The sequence below is a fragment of the Netta rufina genome (genome assembly GCF_964035555.1).
Source record: "Netta rufina genome assembly, chromosome: 4".
In the NCBI taxonomy this organism is placed as follows: Eukaryota; Metazoa; Chordata; class Aves; order Anseriformes; family Anatidae; genus Netta; species Netta rufina.
Genome location: NC_140127.1, coordinates 58337005 through 58356810, shown reverse-complemented (window position 1 = coordinate 58356810; position 19806 = coordinate 58337005). Strand labels below are relative to the sequence as shown.

At 44.6% G+C, this 19806-nt stretch overlaps 1 protein-coding gene across 1 annotated transcript; it reads right to left on the bottom strand.

Annotated features, from left to right (window-relative positions):
- Positions 1-2397: 2397 nt before the first annotated feature.
- On the bottom strand, positions 2398-18614 carry LGI2 (leucine rich repeat LGI family member 2; the record flags this gene model as incomplete). Its single annotated transcript, XM_084286532.1, has 8 exons — positions 2398-3680; positions 5374-5538; positions 9405-9574; positions 10694-10765; positions 11327-11398; positions 14755-14826; positions 18140-18211; positions 18409-18614. 8 exons carry the CDS (start codon positions 18612-18614, stop codon positions 2863-2865), a joined length of 1647 nt encoding a protein of 548 aa, XP_084142658.1. The 3' UTR covers positions 2398-2862.
- Positions 18615-19806: the final 1192 nt, after the last annotated feature.

The following is a 19806-nucleotide window of genomic DNA, read 5'->3' as shown; positions in this document are numbered from 1 at the left end:
GCAGAGTTTTAGTTGCTTGGTTGCTCCTGGAGCTCTTCCTTGGGAGCAGGGAGAGCACAGCAAGGCTTTTTTTGAGACCCTGCCTTCATTAAATCCTGAGAAGTGTTCCGTGATCCTTTTTTTTTTTTACATTAACAGGTCATCTTTTGCCCTGCCTCTTGACTAACTCAGCCGCAGCCGGGCCAGGACGCTTAGCCTGGCTTTCCGACCAACCTCCAGAGCTACTCGGCAGCGATGCAGCCTGCCCACAGAACTCATTCCCCTCGCTTTCTTCTTCTGGTCCCGTGTGAATGAGCGAGGCTCCCGCTGATCGCTTTATCCTCTTTATTAAGCCCATCCCTGCAGAGACCATTTTAATTTAATTCAACCTGATAGCCAAGTCTCAAATCCCCGGGACTCTCTCACAACAGTACCATTTCCGACTATTGGATACAAAAGCACTTCTGCGCCATCCTCTTGCTTCCCTTCAAATCAAAAATATCAAGATCCAATTTCTCTAAATCAGCTTTTAGCTCTTGGACTTGTGCCCTTGCTAAGCATATGGTACTAGCAGTGAGCCCTAAAGAAAGTGCTGAGAATTGCCCCTCCTTGTCAGAATATGTGACTGCGTTCAAACGTGCATGCTAGACAGGAAAGGACTAAAAAAATGCCTGCCCACAACACAATTTAAAGAAACATTGTTTGTCAGCCATATCTGCCAAAGTTAAAAAGTTAACTAAGAAAATGGTAAGAAATTTCATTCACTGGCAGATACGTGAATCATCTCTCAGTTTTGTGGGTTTGTTAGTTTAGTCCAAGGACATGTATTGCTAAAACCTACTGTTGTTGGTTTGCAGGGTGAAGGGAGAGAGCATCTATCTGCTGGTCTGATTGAACCCACAGGACTGACACCACGCTAGGATTCGGAGAGCAGAACATCAATGCTTCGGGCAGCTGGATGGGCTAAGCTGCCCATTTAATTAAAAATAAAACCAGAATGAGCACCTATACAGGGAAAAAAAAAAAAAGAAATTAACACATAACTTAAAAACAGAATAAAATTAGTTATGTCTCTGACAGGCCAGTAACAACTTTTATTTCACAGCAGCAAGGCAAACCTTGGAGAAGGCTGTGATATTCCAGGTCGCTGGTAGATTGTGACTCCTCATGGGAGTCCTTGTGCAGAATCCTCGTCTGCATCGCTGTTCGCATCTGGATGTTGGAAAGCCTGTGAAAACATCCCTATTTTTGGTATTAGGTCATGTTTCATGTGTGTGTCCAGGGCAAAAACACAAAGCTCACTCAGCACAGAGGCAGTGAGATACTCGAGCATGGAAAAAAAGGGCATTTTTATTTGCTCCACTTGCTTTACACAAAGCCTTGCTATTAGCCAGTGTGGAAGTGCAGCAGCAAGACTCATGATAAAACAACCTAACAGGCGATGCAGTATGAAAACAAAGAAAATATTGTATACACAAAAAAAAACAAACAAAACAAACAAGGCTTCTGCTATACAACTTTGTTGGGTAAATATGTTGGAGCCTTTCCAGGAGAATGGTCCCCAGCTGTTACCCTGCCAGAGGCTCTGTGCACACCAGGACTGCTGCCAGATTTAAGATAAATGAACGCCTTATTTTGTAGCCACCCAAAACACCAACGAGACGTGGACTGTTCACATCCTGCTGCATAACCTGCAAGACTTTTGAAAGCTTGGCAACCCAGCAAAAGTCTGGGGCCACCAAGAGGAAACTCTTCTTCTTGGAGCCAGGGTAAGCTCTAGCTTCAACAGCTCTAGCTGCCTCAGTTTCAAAAGACCTGGTGACAACAAAGTCCTGTTTGGTTCTCAGATTCCCCGAGTACAGCTTGTGATGACCAAAACCTGAATTTATTGCTTGTGAGCTGTGCTGGAGGGAGAACTCAGAAGAATAAATCATCTCATTGTGTACAGACAAGATGCAGCATGAAGAACACGGATGTAGATGCATGTTACAAACTAAATTTAAGCTGTGCCTTGTGGAAGAATAAGACCTTGGTAAAACACCCCAGAATCTACCGGGATCATCAGGAAGAGTGTGAATTAGGGCACAATGAGATGTATTTCTGGAATACCTATTAATCCACAAAGTAGACTGAATCTATAGTCAGTGCACTCAAGGCACCAAGCAGCCCTCTGTTATTTTCTGTCTGTATTAACTCGTTAAGATCTCACAGTCTAGAAGCAAAATACCTTTATTTTCCTGGCCACCCAGGTACTCTGGGCTGGGCTCTTGGTTACGTACAATTTGTCGCTGAAATAGTGATTAATATAAGAAAAACGGCAATAGATTTTGACTTTCCTTTTAATCTACAATGAGTTAAAATGACACCTTGGTCTTACTGCAAACCACAAAGACAGATTTTGAAGATAGAGCTCAAGAAACCAAAATGAAGTGTATTCCGGAATGTTCGTTTGCTTTTACAATTCATCAGCAAGCATGATGACCTGCTTCTAATCTTAAAATCTTTGCTGAGATCTTAGCTAAAGAGTCAAAAGCATTTCTCTGCCAAAGCACAGAAATGGTATGGCTTCCTTGTTGCTTTCATTATGAGATGTCCAATTTAAGGTAGTTTTCTGGGTAAAATTTATATTGTTCTTAGATGTCAAAATTAATCCTAATGCACTGCACACTCATCTGAACGGCTGCAGGTTGCAAAGTGTCTTTGAAAAAGGATAGAACGGACATGTCATGCAGCAACCGAGTAAATGCAATCCCTGATTAATATGCAAGTTTTAAAAGTTCAGAAAATGTCATCATACTCCATAGGTGCTCCCTGTTCTCGGAAAGGTCACTGTTTTGCTCGTGTATAAATGTCATTCTACATGAATTTCAATCCAGCAGCTTTTCATAAACTCAAGTCAATGATGATATGTTCAAATATTTGTGTGTTTCCTTTAAAACTGGAGGCAAAGAAAAAATCTCTTCGATCCGTTGACACAGCTGTGAAAGAACGCGGCGCTTGCACATAGATTTCTTTAAATAACCTGAAGGTCTTCTTTTCACCATCCCACTGGTATATCTGGGAGAACGTATAGTCACTTCCCAAGGCTAGGTAGTAATTATTCTTAAAGGAGAAAGGCTGCAGCGTCATGGCTCCTCGGGAGGGAAGAGCCTGTATCTCCACGAACTGTTTGCTGTTCCATTTCATTACTCTGGAGTCACCGATGAACCTGGTGAGCGTGATGTACAGGTTGTTCTGCATCCTGAAACTCTTCACAGCCAGGACATCTTCCATGTTGGGGATCTCACTGTGTGGGACAAACTTCTTGGAAGCTTTGTTCCACTGGAGTATAATGGGGACCTGTGAGCGGCTAGAGAGGATTAAATGGGATTTCCCATCTATATCAACAAACTCGGCGTCGGTGTCCCTGAACCACTCATGAAGGGACTGGTAGGAGTAAAACCCTTTGTTATTCCACTTGTACACTGTGGACAAACCTGCTTTGGAACTATCTGCGATGACAAAAAACATCTCACTGTCTATCTCAAAAAGCTCTATATCATTCGGCTTAGAAATGCGAGACACTTCGATATCCTGGAATTTGACAAACTTTGTCCAGCTTTCATCGTACTTGTAAATGTGCGAGCCACCGAAGAGCTGTGCCACCACCACAAAGACTTGGTCGCCAACAAGAATGGCTTTACATCCCACTATGGACTGACCTATCGCCCAAAGAAAAGCACATATTAGCACAGTACTATGCACTCTTCAAACCACAAAAATATTACCAAATCACCCATCCCTTCTTGTAAATCTTTGTCATCTCATAATTGTCTTTTACTACACACCATCAGAGCTTCTTTTCTTGCTTTCTTCTCCCCGGTAACTGGAAAACTGACTTCAAATTGCACCCCTTAAAGGTGAACCCTAAACTGCTCACTACTCTTTATCCAGAATCCTTTGTCCAAATACTACCCAAAACAATTATTTGAACCAGATTTTGTTACTCAGTTACAACAGTTCTTATCTCTTGACTCAGCAAGAACTTGAAATTCTTTTATTCATGGGATATCTGTATTTCCAGTTTAACTAGAAGAATTAAATATATTCTGTTTTTCTTGGTCCAAGAAGGCCAGAGTCAGCTTTTTGCTACTGATGCGTCTTGTGGATATCAGTACCACAGCAAGATGAAAAAGATAAATCTAACTCTGTTGTTTCTGAATTTTTGGATTACGTTAAACTCAAAATATTTAGGACTACTGCAGTTGCCAGATTAAATCATATCAAGTTATGGTCCATTTTAACAATCTCAAGTCACTATACAAGACCCACATCAAAAGATAACAACTGAACTATTTATGAAATGATTTGTTGCAAGAAAAGAAGTTGTCTCTGAAACAGTTTATGTAGAACTGAACCTGCACAGACCCCTGTGCTTGCTCTGTCCCCAGCTGGCCCTCACCCACTGCTGTTTCACAGCTAGCCTGTGATGAACCATCACCCTTCCAGTGCCAGTAACGTAGGGATTCGTCTCCAGTACCATAAAGTATTTGCAGTGTAGACATGACTACTTGAGCTGATCATTCAGGCTCTTTCTGGTCTAAGTCAAAGAGCACTCTAGAAAATGGTTCACTTCTTTCTCTGCTTGTTGAGTATTAAGGCAATCTTGACAACTAGCTCAGGTCCATGAGCCCATATTGTAAAGGGCTAAATTCAGACATCTGAATGCCAAACATACAGCTAATAATAAGCCCCGATCCCCCCCAAAGTGCATAACCTGCTCCTAAGCCCTACAAGACACACTTTAGGCTCCACAAAAAGCTCTTTACATGATTGTAGTCTGTAACTCTCACACATTTCAGAGCCCAGTGCTTAAGCTGGGCTTTCTGGGAATGTAGGATAGTCATCTGAGAAATGAGTCTCTGCACACGTGCTGGGTGTGCAGATAGGGCACATGTCCAGTGGACTTGTAGGCTTGTAGACTGCCCACCCACATGTATCCTTCAAGCCTATTTCTTTCTACATGCAGCAGAATATTTCTGCCTTCTATTTTGCAGGCACTTCACTAACAGCGAGGGCTGCTTTAATCTATCCTTTAACTTAGTGCGATTCAGGCAGGGAGTGGCTCAGCTGTGACATTCACGTTAGTGTTTGTACCTTGAGAACAACTCACAAGTTCAGGCTGAAAAAGCCTAGTTTGTGTGCTATAGCAAGATTAAATGTGCATGTATGAACAAAATGCACTACTCCATGAAATTATTCTTGTACAAATATCGTGAACTTTAATCTGCCAGTTTAAATATAGATGCAGGACAAAAAACATCATCTGGTCCCATCTATGTGTCTCGCCCTCACAATTTTTCCTTGTGAAATGCCAATAGTTCATCAACAACTGGGATCCCAGTGTTCGTGTACCTGTGATGTTGTCGTAACTCCTGAAATTCATTTCAATGTGATCCCACTCCAGCACCATGCAGTTCTCCATGCTGGGCTGTGCAATGGCTACAAACACATCGTTCTTAGAGTTGAATGTATCCACTGACACTGACTGGTAGGGCAAAATCTGGTGAACAACAAAATCTAGGAATATACATTTACAACAGTTAGGACAGGTCCTTGCTGAAAACACAAAGTTGCCGACTATAAACACTAGAAAATGAGTGATATATTCTGAATTTTGTATTAGCCTAAGATGAAGGTGTCAGTGCTCATGTGAGGCATGCAGCAACAGGGGAAAGTGTCTCCTTGCTTTAAGCATCATGAACTGTCCTCTGGCAATACAGCTGCCAAGGAGATCAAATAGGTAAATAGTGGCAGAATTCAGATTTTGCAGCTAGGCTGGCTGGCATCCATGAAATCAGGATCATGTTCACATGCTGTCAAAGAGAAGTCTCTTTCCCCACAGCTGGAAGTTGCTTTCCTGTCAAGTAAAATGGCCTTGCTAGAATCACTTTCAAGCTGAGAGACAGCAACTTCCAGCTGAAGTCCAATAACTTCTTAAGACATGCAAATTTAATCACTAGCAATTTGTGTTACGCTAAACCAGGCAGAAAGTGAAATTATATCCGAAGTTTGCCTGGGGATAACCCCATTTTAGCTAGACCATAGACAAAATGGTGTAATCAAAAACTCAGTTAACGTACCGTTTTACAGGGCATTGTAAAGTAGTTTAAGCATAAAATACAACCAACCTGCAAATTACTATCCAGTGGAAAACTTATTCTAGATGCTAAGACTGAGGAGTTGGAACAACCTGTAAAGGCCAAGAGCGTAACTCCAAAATTCAAGATTTCTACTCAAACTCCAAGTGCCTGTACATTGAGCTTTAAAAGTCACATTGGGCTAAAGTCAGTAGCCAGCACAGAACCAATTCGGGGAAAAAGAGCAAACTGGGTCTGAGTTTGATATTTGGCCTGACAGCTTGTCAAGGTCATTGTTATCAGAAAAGGACATCAGTATAGCAGAGCTGACAAAGAGAAGCTGACACTTCTAAGGTGCTTCTGTCTAGAAGGTGGCAGAAGGCCTGCCCAGGAGTTATACGTAGACATAAATATACAGAAAAGGAAATGATTATCCCACAAAGAGTTTCTCTGCAGAAGCAGACAGCACTCTTTTAAACTCTGTTCTGCTCTGTGCTTCCACCATTCACTCCTACTTTGGAAAGCCCTGAACATCCAGGGATTGGGGTGAAATGCTGATTAAGCCCTCACTCACCCTGGTCCCTAACTTCAGTGTGTTATGAAACGCATGTCTTCCAATGGAAAATTCATCTCTGCATGCTTGAAAGCCTTTGCTATTGAGAAGTTACACTTCTGGAGAATAAAGGCAGATGACTACCATTACACAAACAGAACAGCTGCAACAGAAGTGACAGCCTCCATCCTTTGAGAGACTGTTACGGATAGAGCATGGGCTTGATTCATCAGTGCAGGTAGGAAAACAAAGTTACCTTCATTCCCACTGCGAAAATAAAAGGACTGGAGAAAACTGACAATGTAGGTTGCAGAAAGTAGAAGTAAGTTATAAATCATAAGAAGTAAAGTATGGAACAGGAACAGATATAGTCACAGAAAGTTGAAATATTTTTAAAATCTTGAGAGAGGGACAAAAAACAGAACAGATCTAACACTGAAAAAAACATCTTAACAGTTTTGAAACACTTCAAGGAAATCTGTGGGTTAAAACATACCAGTCGATGTGTTAAAATCCACTGCTCATTCAGAAATGATTCAGTGTTAACACAGCTATTTTTACTTGTACCTGTCCTTGGGCTCTTTATGGCACTGGACAACTAAAAATGGGTAACTATGTCAGCCATAATCAGTAAAATGCGAAAAACCAGCTGGAAATACCAGACTAATGTGGGACAGAGTTACACAGTAAAGAGATGCTGCCACATCGGGCGTGCCAAAAATCTAGGCCTTAGGGGCGATGGCAGGGGAAGGCCTGTCTTCAAGCCTCCTGAAAGCCAAGCTGGGCTTATAACCAAAACACAGTGCCCTTGCACATGGTTGCAGGAGAAACACACACACACAAAAGTGAAATGAGTTAACCTATTTGCATGATGCAAGCCATGAGAAGTGGGGAAGACAATATACTACCACAGAAAGAGTTAAAAGTGCAGGTCACTGGCACTGCCAATCACTTTCACTGTGAATAAGCAATCAAGAGTTTCATCCATTGGCTGTTCCTTTAATCTGGCAGCACCTCTTTTACATCTCCCCTTCTGCCATCACTGTGTCAGTTCAGCAAATGCAATGGAGCCTCTGAGATGCACATTTTACCAAGCAAACTCCTTTGTTACCACATGCTACACCCAGTCACGCTCACAGAGCATCAGAGAGCAGAAACAATGAAAGTCTAATCAAGGCTGGCAAAGGAGGGAAGATGGTGCTAAAGGCTAATGTGAATGAAAGATTTGTAGGCTTTCCTCAGGGAAGCGTGTGCTAAGAGCACTGACCAGCAGTGAGCAGGAAAGGAGAGTATACCTAGGGGATATGTTACTTTATTTCAAAATACAGCACAGGTCTGAGCCTGTAATTAATCAGCCCTCGGGGAATCAATATGGGCATATTTAGCCTCCCTTTAGATCTGGGTGAAGCAAGGGCAAAGAAGGAAAAGACAGCTGTGGGCTTAAGCCACAGGCCAGCAGGCCCGCTGGAGCGCTGCAGCACGTGATGCTACATTTATCCTCAGTGTAATTTCACTTCCAGCAGGCAAAGGGACTAACATTAACACATGAATTTTGTCTGTAGCCACTTTATAGCTCAGTATCTAGATGCAAAGACATGACAGAGCATAGGTAAGTCAGTTCAGGTCTGAGGACCAGGAAGACACGGCTTGTTTTTGCACACTGTCGGTGCTGTTAAATTTCTTAAACCAGACTGAAATGAAATGAAGCCTACTTTTAACATCGTACTTCTGCTCTTCTGTTTACAGACACAGTAACATAACCTGGGAGCAGTTCTAAGCAACATCGCTCGCCTGTTTTTAACATCCTTTCACGTGGCACATTATCACTCCTTACCTCTGCTGCTCTTCTAACATATTTTTGAATTATGAGTTCGTTCTCTTTCACTTAACATATTGCCCTTGGATTACTTTTCTTACCCTGTCCTGAGACTTTATCTTATGTTACCAGTAATCAACTTCTCTACTGTCTCCTAACAACGACTGACTCAATGGCAGATGAGAACTTGAATGCCTCTGACATTACTGTATAGAAGAAAAGGCAAAATACTGACATTATGTACGTGAAACATGAAAACAATACTCGGAGCTGATGTTCTCAGTTGTATGATGTGACTGCATTTAAATATAGGCAACGTCTGCTATTTAGTCATAAAATATAAGCATACCCACATGCAGGATTCTCTTCACTTCCTTCTACATGCTTTACATTACCTAAAATAAAAGTCAAGATCCTGAACAAGACAGTACTTGAAATATTATTGGACATTTCTCTCCAATTTAATGGAGTTCTATAAAGAACTGCTGGCAGTATTGCTGCCACATTTGATGACATTATATCGTGGCCTATTGAATAAAAGTAGCAGATATAGCCAAATCGTTTAAACTTCTCTTCATTGCTTTCTGTGAAATACAGAGATTTTGGGAAGCTCATCCGACATCACTATATGGCCTTATTCCAGAAAACAGAAAGCATTCTGTGATGGAAATTAAGTCACAAGTGAGTCATAATCAAGCCCTTTGGAATATGAATGGTCCCAGCTCTTCTCCCATTATCACTTAATCCAAATAAAAACTTTGTATTTCAGCTTCAAAATGAGATTTTCTCATTTTATGCTCGTTCTAGTACTTTGTAGGTATGTAACCCTTTCCTCCCTTCATCCCCCCAGGTCATGCTCACAGAAATGAAATGGTTTAGTCTACAGCTCTGATATTTAACCATTTGCAGTGTGCTTAGAAATACGCATTCTGAATACCTGTAGTGGTGCATTCATAATCAAAACTTGTCACATCATTTAACTTCTTATCCTGATATTCTGCTGGACCAATACACAGGACATCAGAAACAGTGGAATTTGTCATCTTTAACCACAAAAACAACCACTTGGCTTTGCAGTCACACTCAAATTTATTTCCCCTTAAATCTCTAAAAAAACACACAGAAATAAACATATTTGAAAAGGTTGATAGCAACATAAACACTACAGAACTGTTAGCACCTTGACATACTGAACTTAAAAATATGTGAGTACCTTTGAATTGTTTTTGAACTGAGAAGAGGAAAGACTCGATAAGTTTTATTCTGATGCTCTTTATATGTACACTCCTTCACGGAAGTATTGTCCTCGGATAAACAGTTTCAGTCTAAGAAATAAGACCATGCATAACACTACTAATAAGAGCACTGTGATTCATGTGCAAAGTCACTTGTATTTATACGTTTTCATAGGATTAGGACTACAGCATAATAAATCCTCACAGGGCGGCTGTCTGCTGCAAGTCTGCTTCCCATCATCTATTGCTGACACAGACAAACCCCATTCCTTCACCAAACTACGCAGCACCAGTGCTTGACAGGGTGGGCTTGCTGCTATCACTTTTGTGCTACGTTAAAAAACAGACCTAAGATTGGTATTTTCAGAGTCCCTGCTGATGGGGAGTCCAGTCAGTTTAACCTCCCCCCTATTAACTTACGTACAATTTCACATACTATGCCTGTTCTCCAATGCTTTGGCAATTTTGGGGCTTACAATTGTACTTCTTTAGTTAAGAGAGTCAGGGATGCTGACTAGCAGCTTAGTTACACACACACAGACAAAAAACATGGACTATAAGTCAGCAATGTGCTACAACTGCACAAAATCAGGGGAAAAAAAACATATTTTAATTAACACATTTCACTAAAATAATCTCAAGTAATACTTGCAACAGCAACAGGAAAAGCTATGCAGAGAAATTACAGTTTTAAAATTTGTTGTCTCCCTTTTGCTAAAGAAATATAAATATAAAATAAAATATAAATAAAACATTAGAGAGAAGTACAATAATGCAAGCTATGTACAGCACCATGAGAAGCAACAGTGATTTGAGAAATAGCAGTTACTCCAGAGGGGTCTACCAAGTAAACAATCTTAGAGAAAAGACAGAAGAGCAAAATGCATGTTTATTTTCTGCAGATATCAGACACACACGAAAGCAGAACTTCAAACACAGAGCAATAGAAACACAGAAGCAGGCAGGCAGTAGGAAGATTTTCATTACTCACAGTTCAATTAGAGAATCTAAGTCACTGAAGACATCCCTTGGCAGAAATTTAAGATGGTTATTGGCCAAAGAACTAGAAAAAAAAAGTTATAGCTTAATATAATTGTTATCTCTCATCTTGTTGACTCTTACAAAGTCTGAACTCGCTCACAGAATGTTAATTATCGGATACTGTCCAGCCACTGGCATTGTTAACTACCAGGAACACGCAGGCATTAATTACACTCATTCAAGAATGGTGATTGCTCAAAGAAAGAAAATGAAGCTGACGCAAAAGTAAAACATATAAAGCTTTTTTATTGCCTGGGTGAAATGTGACACAGAGAGCAATGACTGAACATGCTGAAAAGAAAGAGGAATGTTAACCACACGTACACAGCACCACGGTGGCACCACTGGCAGCACCCACAGGCAACGGCTGCACCCCAACACGACCTGTGAGCATGCACAGGCAGCTGAATGTGCCTGTGAATTTTTTTAAGGCTGTTTTTTAATTTGTGGGAGGCACGTTACTGACTGTTGAAGGTTGCTGAAAGCACAGAGGTAAACAGAGGTATTAAATGTGGCTTGAAAGCCAGCTATCTGCAAGGAGAGTTTTGCTCGAGTACAAATTACTGGATGTTAAATAACTTACAGGTGGGTTAGGTCTCGGAGGCCACGAAATGCATTTCTTGAAATGGTTTCAATTTTGTTTCCTTCAATGAATCTAGGCAAAAAAAAAAAGTATTTTCAAAGACTTTAATTAACGTTATGAGCACCACACCAGTGCTTTAGCCTATGTCCTCCAAACTCAGCAGGTTCCTGGGTAGCCCCTTCAGACTTAGAGGTGGGGAAGTCTTGGTGGAGTTGGTCATATTGCCTCATCACCTCGCCCCTGGTGTACCAAAAGTAGTGATGCAGGCACCAGGCCACAAATATCCGGCAGCAGAGGAACAAAATGGACAAAGCAAAAAAAAACATTATTCCTTTGTAGTTTAATTCTCATGGAGCATGTTGTGTGAGGAAAGAGACCTGGGTAAGACAGACTTCTGAGATGGACTTTAGAAGCTAAAGTCCTGCTTTCCTCTCAACGGCTGCCTGAATTGTGGAATCACTGGGCAGCAAACAGCCAGGACTTCACAGGCTGCAGATGGACACTGCTCAAGGAGCCCACATCCGAAGGAAGAGTGCCCACAGCCAGGTGGCTGTACGCACAGTATCACCTCTGCACCCGCAGAGCTGGAGGGCTCCCAGCCCACTGTCTCTGCAACAACGTGAACTGCACCTACATACTGGTATCCCAAGCCCAAAGTCTGCCTAAACGGAAAGACCACTGCCAGAGGCCTTGTTTGTCTTCTTGCTGCCACATTCCAGTGTTCTCCAGCTGGGACATCACCTCTGCAGGGCACCCAGCTGCACCCGAGTCATGGCCCTGCGTACTGGGGGAACAACGGTAGTGATGTATCGATTGCTGGAGCATGCTGCTCATCCCGAATGCACATCAGCATTTAAACAAAGAGCTGATATTCGAGCATCCTGACCCCAGAGCACTTGAGGACACATCCATAAATATACCATCAGCACTGCAACGTCGCTGTGGCCAGGTGGCCATCAAGATATTGCATGGTACAGCTGTATCTGTAGGAAGAAAACTGAACATCAACTTCAAAAACAGTTTTATGAAACAAAATGGTCTCCCTTTCCCCTGTGCATCCTTGTTTGTCTTACAGGGAAATAGAGGAAAGATTATTATGCATCAAGGTTACTGCTTCAAAGAGTCAAGACAGGGCTGCAGCCCCGAGTGGGAGGTGAGATGACAAGAGCTCTGGGTTCCTGAGTTGAGACAGCCAAAATCCTTCATGAAGTGACTGGGATTCTCACTGCATGCAAAGGATGCAAACTAAAGTATCGTGTCTGCACAGAGGATGTCAGTAAAGGGTCAACCATACTCTGTTACAAGGCAGCCTGGGGACATGAATTCAATCCACAGAGCAGAGAGCCAAACTGCTCCCTGACACAGTACCCACGCACACCGCCAGCTCGCCCTCAGTGCAAATAAACACGGCTTCGCTGAACACAGAGTGGAGGGACGATGGAAATTTGGGCTGGGACTCAGTAATTTGCTGGATTCCTGTGTTACCAAACCCAGCCTCGAAGGCCTGCTACCCTGGGAACAGCAGCAAAGCTCCCATCTTTACTAGACCTTTCTCATCCACGCTGTGAAAACATAGGCTGGCAGTGTCAGTGGTGCGGGTGTGTGGAATCCTGCTATCACTTTTGCGAGTGCAGTGTGACACAGTGCTCCTGTTAGGGGATAGAGGTAGCTGCTGTGGGTGCTTCCCAGCTGCTCTTCCTTTGGAGACTTTGCGTGGTACACAAAGAAGCTTGTTCTTGTTCTTCAGTAAGGTTTCCTTATGCTCTGTAAGGTCTGATCATTGGCAATTGCGAGACACCAGCTACTACAACTGTAACGGTGTTACTGTCTGCAGAGACCCAAAAAAATAAACAGGCCAGTCACATTCAGTTCCCAAAAGGTACTGGTGAGATTTGCTGGGAAGAGGAAGCACCCTCAGGACTTGGCAAGGCAAGGAGAATGACCACAACCATTAACTGAGACCATTTGGTCAGCTGTCACTAAAGGGAATTCAGACTGCAAGGCTTTACCAGTCTTAATTGTGTTCCCTGGTTTGCAATCAGCAGCCAGAGACAGAAATTGTCCCTTTGATGAGCTGAGGAGGGGCAGGATTTTCTTCTTCCTAACAGGGGTCTGGTTGCAGTTACCAATGCAACAGTTACTGTAGCGTATGCTACTGTGCCAAGCTCCATTTTAGACTCATCAGCTCTTCAAAGCCTAAGCTTTGGAGACATCATGGAAACAACATAAAAATATTTGCAGGGTTGGGTTTGTGTTTTGTTTTTCTCCTTTTTACCAGCTTTCTACAAATTACTTTTTTTTTTTTTCCTGCAGACACTTGGAAAAGAGAATAATCAGATAACTCACTGTCACTCAAAAACCTAAACATAACTGAATTGGTGGATTTCAGCATACACCATTTACGATTATCCTCTATCTCTTGGTCTGCTAATTCTACTGTTGACTGCTTCTCATGTATTAGACCATTAGTCCTGAACATACACCAACTTAATACCTACTTACCTGCAAGTCCTTAGCAAGAATCAGTTTTATGAGCACTGGTCTTCCTTTAGGCAATGACAGAAATGTTTTCCACAGCTACCTTTCAGCGCAGAAAGGTGGGTGGAAAGACAATTTTTTTTTTTTCAGATTATATTCAGAGTTTAAAACATACCAGCTCATGTCCGGTAACACAGAGAAATGGCAGTCCTTTGCAGTAGAAGTGAGGACAACCTGGTACCAGGGCTAATACATTTTTAAAAGAAAAAAGGGTGACCTAAAAAAAGAAAAAAAAAAAGATCGGGAAATGAAAATGATGTAAAAACCAATGGAGACGTGAACTCAGTTAAGAAAAAGGAAAGTCAAATAAATGTAAATAATACTATAAATAATTACAATAATTATATGAAATATATGTTTATATATATCCATATATTCATAATTATTTATAATATGAAAATAAATGCCATGGGCATTAAATGAAATATCAGAACAAAGACAAAGTTGGAGAGAAAAGTTGGGGAAAGAGGGCCAGTCCGGTAATCAGGGCTGTTCTGGGCAGTACCCTGACACCCTGCAGCTCCTCTTCAGGCTGTCAGCAGGCCACGAGAGGCTTCACCGCCTCTTTCCTGAGATCCAGAATTCCTTCAAAGTGATGGCACTGTTCTGTAAAGCCAGGACAAGCTCTTGTTCAACAACATTTTTTCAGTGTACGGTAATTACACAGAGCCACCTTGCACCCACGGCATATTTTAAAAATCCACTGCAACCTCTGGAAAATGGTGAGCAACCATAAAGGACATTTGCACAGAAACGGAACGTAAATCCTTCATCTCTCCTGCTCCTGGTAATCATAGCAAAGACTAAGACTTCATGGCAGGAGTCTTGGCAACTTATCAAAACATCTTGATTTATAAAGGACGGGGATATACATAAAATACCAGACTTACAAGTATTCTAGATGGAAGAGACCGGCGAAGGCATCGTCCCGTATAACAGTAAAGGAGTTAGAGTTCAGCAAGCTGCAAACAGAGAGCAGGCATTAGGAAAGCACATTAAAACCCAACACACTGTGTTACGCCAGTTGTGTTTATTGACCGTGACCAAACCCATCTTACCGACTCCAGCCCACATTGCCCCACCAATGCAGCACACATAAAACACTGTGGAATGGTCTATAAAAAATTTTAAAAAGAGGCATAATGTGATGCTAGTTCATGTCCACTACTCCCCAAGAAATATGTTTGCTGTACCATTCACCTTGGTTAAATACAGCCTGGTCCTAGATTGCTTTGTCCCCTAAGTAGGACAAGTTGTCCTTTCAGGGTGAGTCTGCTGAGTGTGGACCCCAGGTGCCCTCAACCCTGAAGCCACGCTGAAAGTTTTCAAGAGAGCATCTCAGTGCCTCTCCCAAGCTTGGAGACGTAGGGAGCCCTTTTGCACAAGCACCAGCTTCCATTTATGCCGTCTTGGTGGATCAGGGCTTGCTTGTTTTGAGCTCACAGGGGGATGCTCCAAGCCCAACCTGTAAATGTCGGAGGAGAGCACACAGTTTGCACGACCTGTTTGTCAGCTGCAAATGCAGACGTGCCCAAACTGCCAGAGACAGAAAGCCCTCCTGCCCCTGGAGAGCAAAACTCCACATCCAAATGAACCAAGGAGAAGCAGCTCCGGGTGCTGCCTTGCCCTGCCTTGTGAACTTCAGGGCCAAAATGCGTTGGAGCTGCCCCAAGTGGTTTTCATCTGAGCCAGGAGAATGCAGTTAGGAGAAGGAAGCCATGGAAAGGCTTGGCCAGCTACGTTCCTCCTTTGCTGTATCAGAGCACACAGGTAGACAAGTCTCCAATGTTTATGTTCAAAGGCAAACTCAGCCATCTCCTTTGAAGAGCAAAACTTCTTCAGTCTAAAAAGCAAATGCTAGTCAAACCATTTTTGTAAAATTTCAGAATTTTCAGCTATAAGTGAACATCTTTGCACTGATCAGTTTACTACAGTAACTTAATCTTCTTTTTGTATGGTTTTAGGCATTTTGCTAAAATTAATTTATAAGACTTATGGACATGAAATGTAAACTTTCCCTGTGATCCTTGCATTACTGCTTCATCATGGCGACTGTGACCAAAGATACAGTCCTGATGTACACCAGTGCTCTGTTCAGTGTTTGTCACCATTTCATCCTCCCTTTTCGGCTGTTTGAAGGGCAAACTCCCCAATTACATGGACCAATGAAACGTGTCAGGGTCCAAGGTGATGATGGTGGTGGTTACAAACCCCTCTCACTCCAATATCTGATCTGCCACATAAAATGAAACTTCTGACTTTCTCAACAGCTGACCTTCCTGCCAGCCCAACACTTCTTCCTGGAAATCTGTTACACCTATTGAGAGGGAATAACCTTCATCTGCTCAGATTCCCCCGTTCTATTTTGCACCCACAGATTCATCTCTTTCCTTCACAAATGGCACAGGTCTGCTGTTTCCACCCATTCACAGATGGGCAAAGCACGGGGCTCTGTGCTGGTCCTGAAGTCCCACAAAAGCTTTGATTTGGGACTTAGCTTATGCTTAAACACTGCAGGGTAAATCCTCTATTTCCCCAAAGAGATCAGAGAAGGCATTGTAGGAACATGCTCTGCTTTTAGTCCTGATCTATGCTTTCAACAAAAGGGGGCTTGAGGACATCAGCTTTTCCTTGCTTAGGTAAGCCTTTCATGTAAGAAATATTAGAAAATACTTTGTATATTAGAAAAACAAACAAACAAAAACTTAACACAACAGTAAATGCAATTTTTCATTAGCATACATTGTGACAGCTGTATTTAGAAATGAGGTGATTAATTATTTGCTTATCTTGCCTACTGTATCCTCTCACCCTAAAAACCAAAGTTGATCGACCTTCTCATCCCAGGCTGTGTTGCCTGGTGTTAACAAAGGTGAATGCCTCCGTAGACCTCCTGACCAAAGGTGAGTCAGAACCTGCGAAGACTCAGCCCCACAGGCCTTAGAATCATGGAATCATTTAGGGTGGAAAGACCTTCAAGATGATCAAGTCCAACCACCAACCCAACCTACCAAGTCCCATCACTTAACAGCGTCCCTTAGTGCCACATCCACACATCTCTTGAATGTCCTCCACAGAGGACACTCCACTACCTTTCCAGGAGCAGATTTTGATTCTGTGAAGAAATTCCTCTTAACTTCCACTCTAAAGCTCCCCTGGTGCAACTTGAGACCTTCTCCTCACATCTTATCGCTCGTCACCTGAGACAAGAGACCAACACCATCCTCACTGCAGCCTCCTCTTCTCCAGACCAAACAACCCCATTCCCTCAGTCATTCCCCATAACTTGTGTTTTCTAGGTCCTTCACCGGTTCATTGCTCTTCTCTGCACATGCTCAAGCAACTCACTGTCCTTGTGGTGAAGGGCCCAAAACTGAACGCAGTATTAGAGGAGCGGTCTCACCAGTGCCACACACAAGGACACAGTCCTTCCCTGCTCCTGCTGGCCTCCAGCCCTCGCCTTGCCTACGTCTCCCCAGTGTTTTCCATGGGGTGCTGTCCCTGTCCCCAGGCAGTGAGTGGGAGAAGGACCGGACAGGCCGCAGGAGAGGCAGCTGGCCATGGCACTCCCAGATGCATCACACCACCTCTTCCCCCAGACCAATTTAAGCTGATGGCTCTGTAGCCAGCGCTCAGCCCGCATTTCTGTTGGGCCACGTATCTTTTAGCCTTGTATCTCTTCAGGGCCCCAACAGGGCGAGGCAAGGAGGGCTGGCCTGGCACAGGGAGGCACAGCACCGCGCTGTAGGGTGCCGGGAGCTGGGACATGTGGCAGGGTCACCTCCTGCGACGGGGCGCATCCCGCCCGTGGGACCCCTTCAGCCCTGGCCAGACCAGGAGTTGGGGCAGCCACCAAACCAAGAAGGGTCACACTGCAGACAACACACACATTTTGGGCACAGAGCCCTTCCCGGAGGGGTGCGGGTGTCCTCCTGCTTTCCCCCTGCCATCTCCTGTGCCATGCCACATCTCCCCGTAGCGTCCCGGAACACCACGCCATGAACCTGGCGCTCGGTGCAAACGGACGGGGAGGGGAACTCTGCCCTGAACTTAACGCTGAAACTCAAAAAAAGCACTCAGGGCGCCAGAAAGCGCTTTCTGCCCTCCTTTGGGCAGTGCAAACACACTGCACGATGGCTCACAGCTGCAGGACGGCGCACAGCTGCCCCCGGGCTCCCAAGCTGACGCCGTGCCCTCAGCCCGGCTCCTGCCAAAAGCGCAGCCGGGGCGCCGGGCAGCGTGCGGGGACGGGCGCCCCGTGCTCGGGGTACTTACAGCAGCTGCAGGGAGGGCAAATGGGAAAACATCCTGTCCTTCACCTCCGAGAAGGTCCCGTTTACCAGGCTCCTGCCGAAGGGAAAGAAGAGCCGCGGGTGAGGCTTCCCGGAGCCTCGGGTTTTGCCGCTGCCCGCAGGGAAGGACGAGAGGGGGAGGCGGGCAGGGCTTAAGGAAACCGTGCTAAAAACAAACAAACAAATAAATAACAAAAAACAACAAAAACATGACCGCGACCCCCCGGCCGCCCCCCGTCCCCGGGCACTCACAGGGAGCCGAGCCCGGCGGGGAGGCTCCGCGGCGCCCCGGCCGCCCCCACGCACAGCGCCGACTCCCGCCAGCAGCTGCAGGGCGGCCCGCAGCGAGGCGCCGGCGGCCTCCGGCTGCCGCAGGGCACGGCCACCAGGGCCACCAGGGCCACCAGCAGCCCGGCCGCGGTAGCCCGGAGCGCCAGCAGCCGCCGCGGCCCCGCCATGCCGCCGCCCGCTCCCCCCCGCGCCGCCGCCTCCCCCGGGCTGACATCAGCGCGGCGCCGCCCCGCGGCTGCGCGGCCCGCCCAGGGGCCTGGCCCCGGCTCCCCTCAGCGCCTGCCCCGGGTGCCCCCCGGCGGGGCTGAGGCCGTGGGTGGGTGCCCACGGGGTTATTTTGCCCTCCTGGAGCCGGGGTGTGCTGTGGAGCAGCGTGGGGGTGCTGCCTCGCCTTGTTTTTTTGGCCCCCCGTGAGGGAGACGCTCAGCAGTGAGGTGTCTGCTCCCGTGTGGCATCCCCCCAAAAATCCATGTGGCCGCTCCCCTGTGCAGTACCCCCAAAATCCATGTGGCTGTTCCCGTGTGTCATCCCCTCCAGGGGGCAAAAATTGGGAATATACAAGCAAGAGTTGAGTCAGTAGGTTAATGCCTCTGCCATCTGGTTAGGTTGAGGCATGCCAGAGAAATGATTTGAGGTCGGTGACATTCCCAGTTTATATATATATACATAAATATATATATATATATATTATATATATTCCCAGGGTTTTTTTATATATATATACACACACTTGTATAAATACATATGTATTTTTTATTAAATATATATGTATACACCGTGATTTTAATGATTCACATAACACACCTCTTCACAGGAGCTGTTCTGCAGGACATCTGTGTCTTAACAACCACAGTAATCTCAGGATACTTCACTGGCAGGCACGCAGCAATTGTTGCAAACCATGAGCCCTGCTCGATTTTCTTCCTACAGCTGGGTCACAGGCACTTTACACTCTCGTTGTAAAGCAGAAGAAATGGGCAAAAAAAGCTGTGAGAAGTAAAACGGGTAGAACAGTAATTTGCCCAGCACCACATCCAGGTGGCTTCTGGAGATCTCCAGGGAGAAGACCCCATGGCCTCTGGGCAGCCTGTGCCAGGGCTCCGTCACCTGCATGACACAGAAGTGCTGCCTGGTGTTCAGATGGAGCCTCCTGTGTGCCAGCTTGTGCCTCTTGCCTCTTGTCTTGGCACCGGGCAGAAACCGAAGTATTCACTCTTGCCAAGTGGCATGAATGGTCTCAGGTGGTGGGATAGCTACAAAGTTTTAAATGCCTGTAGATTCCTACTGGCATATAAAACACCTTCTCTAAAAGATATACACCTATTTCATCCCCAAGACTTTATGATCCCAACTCAAATC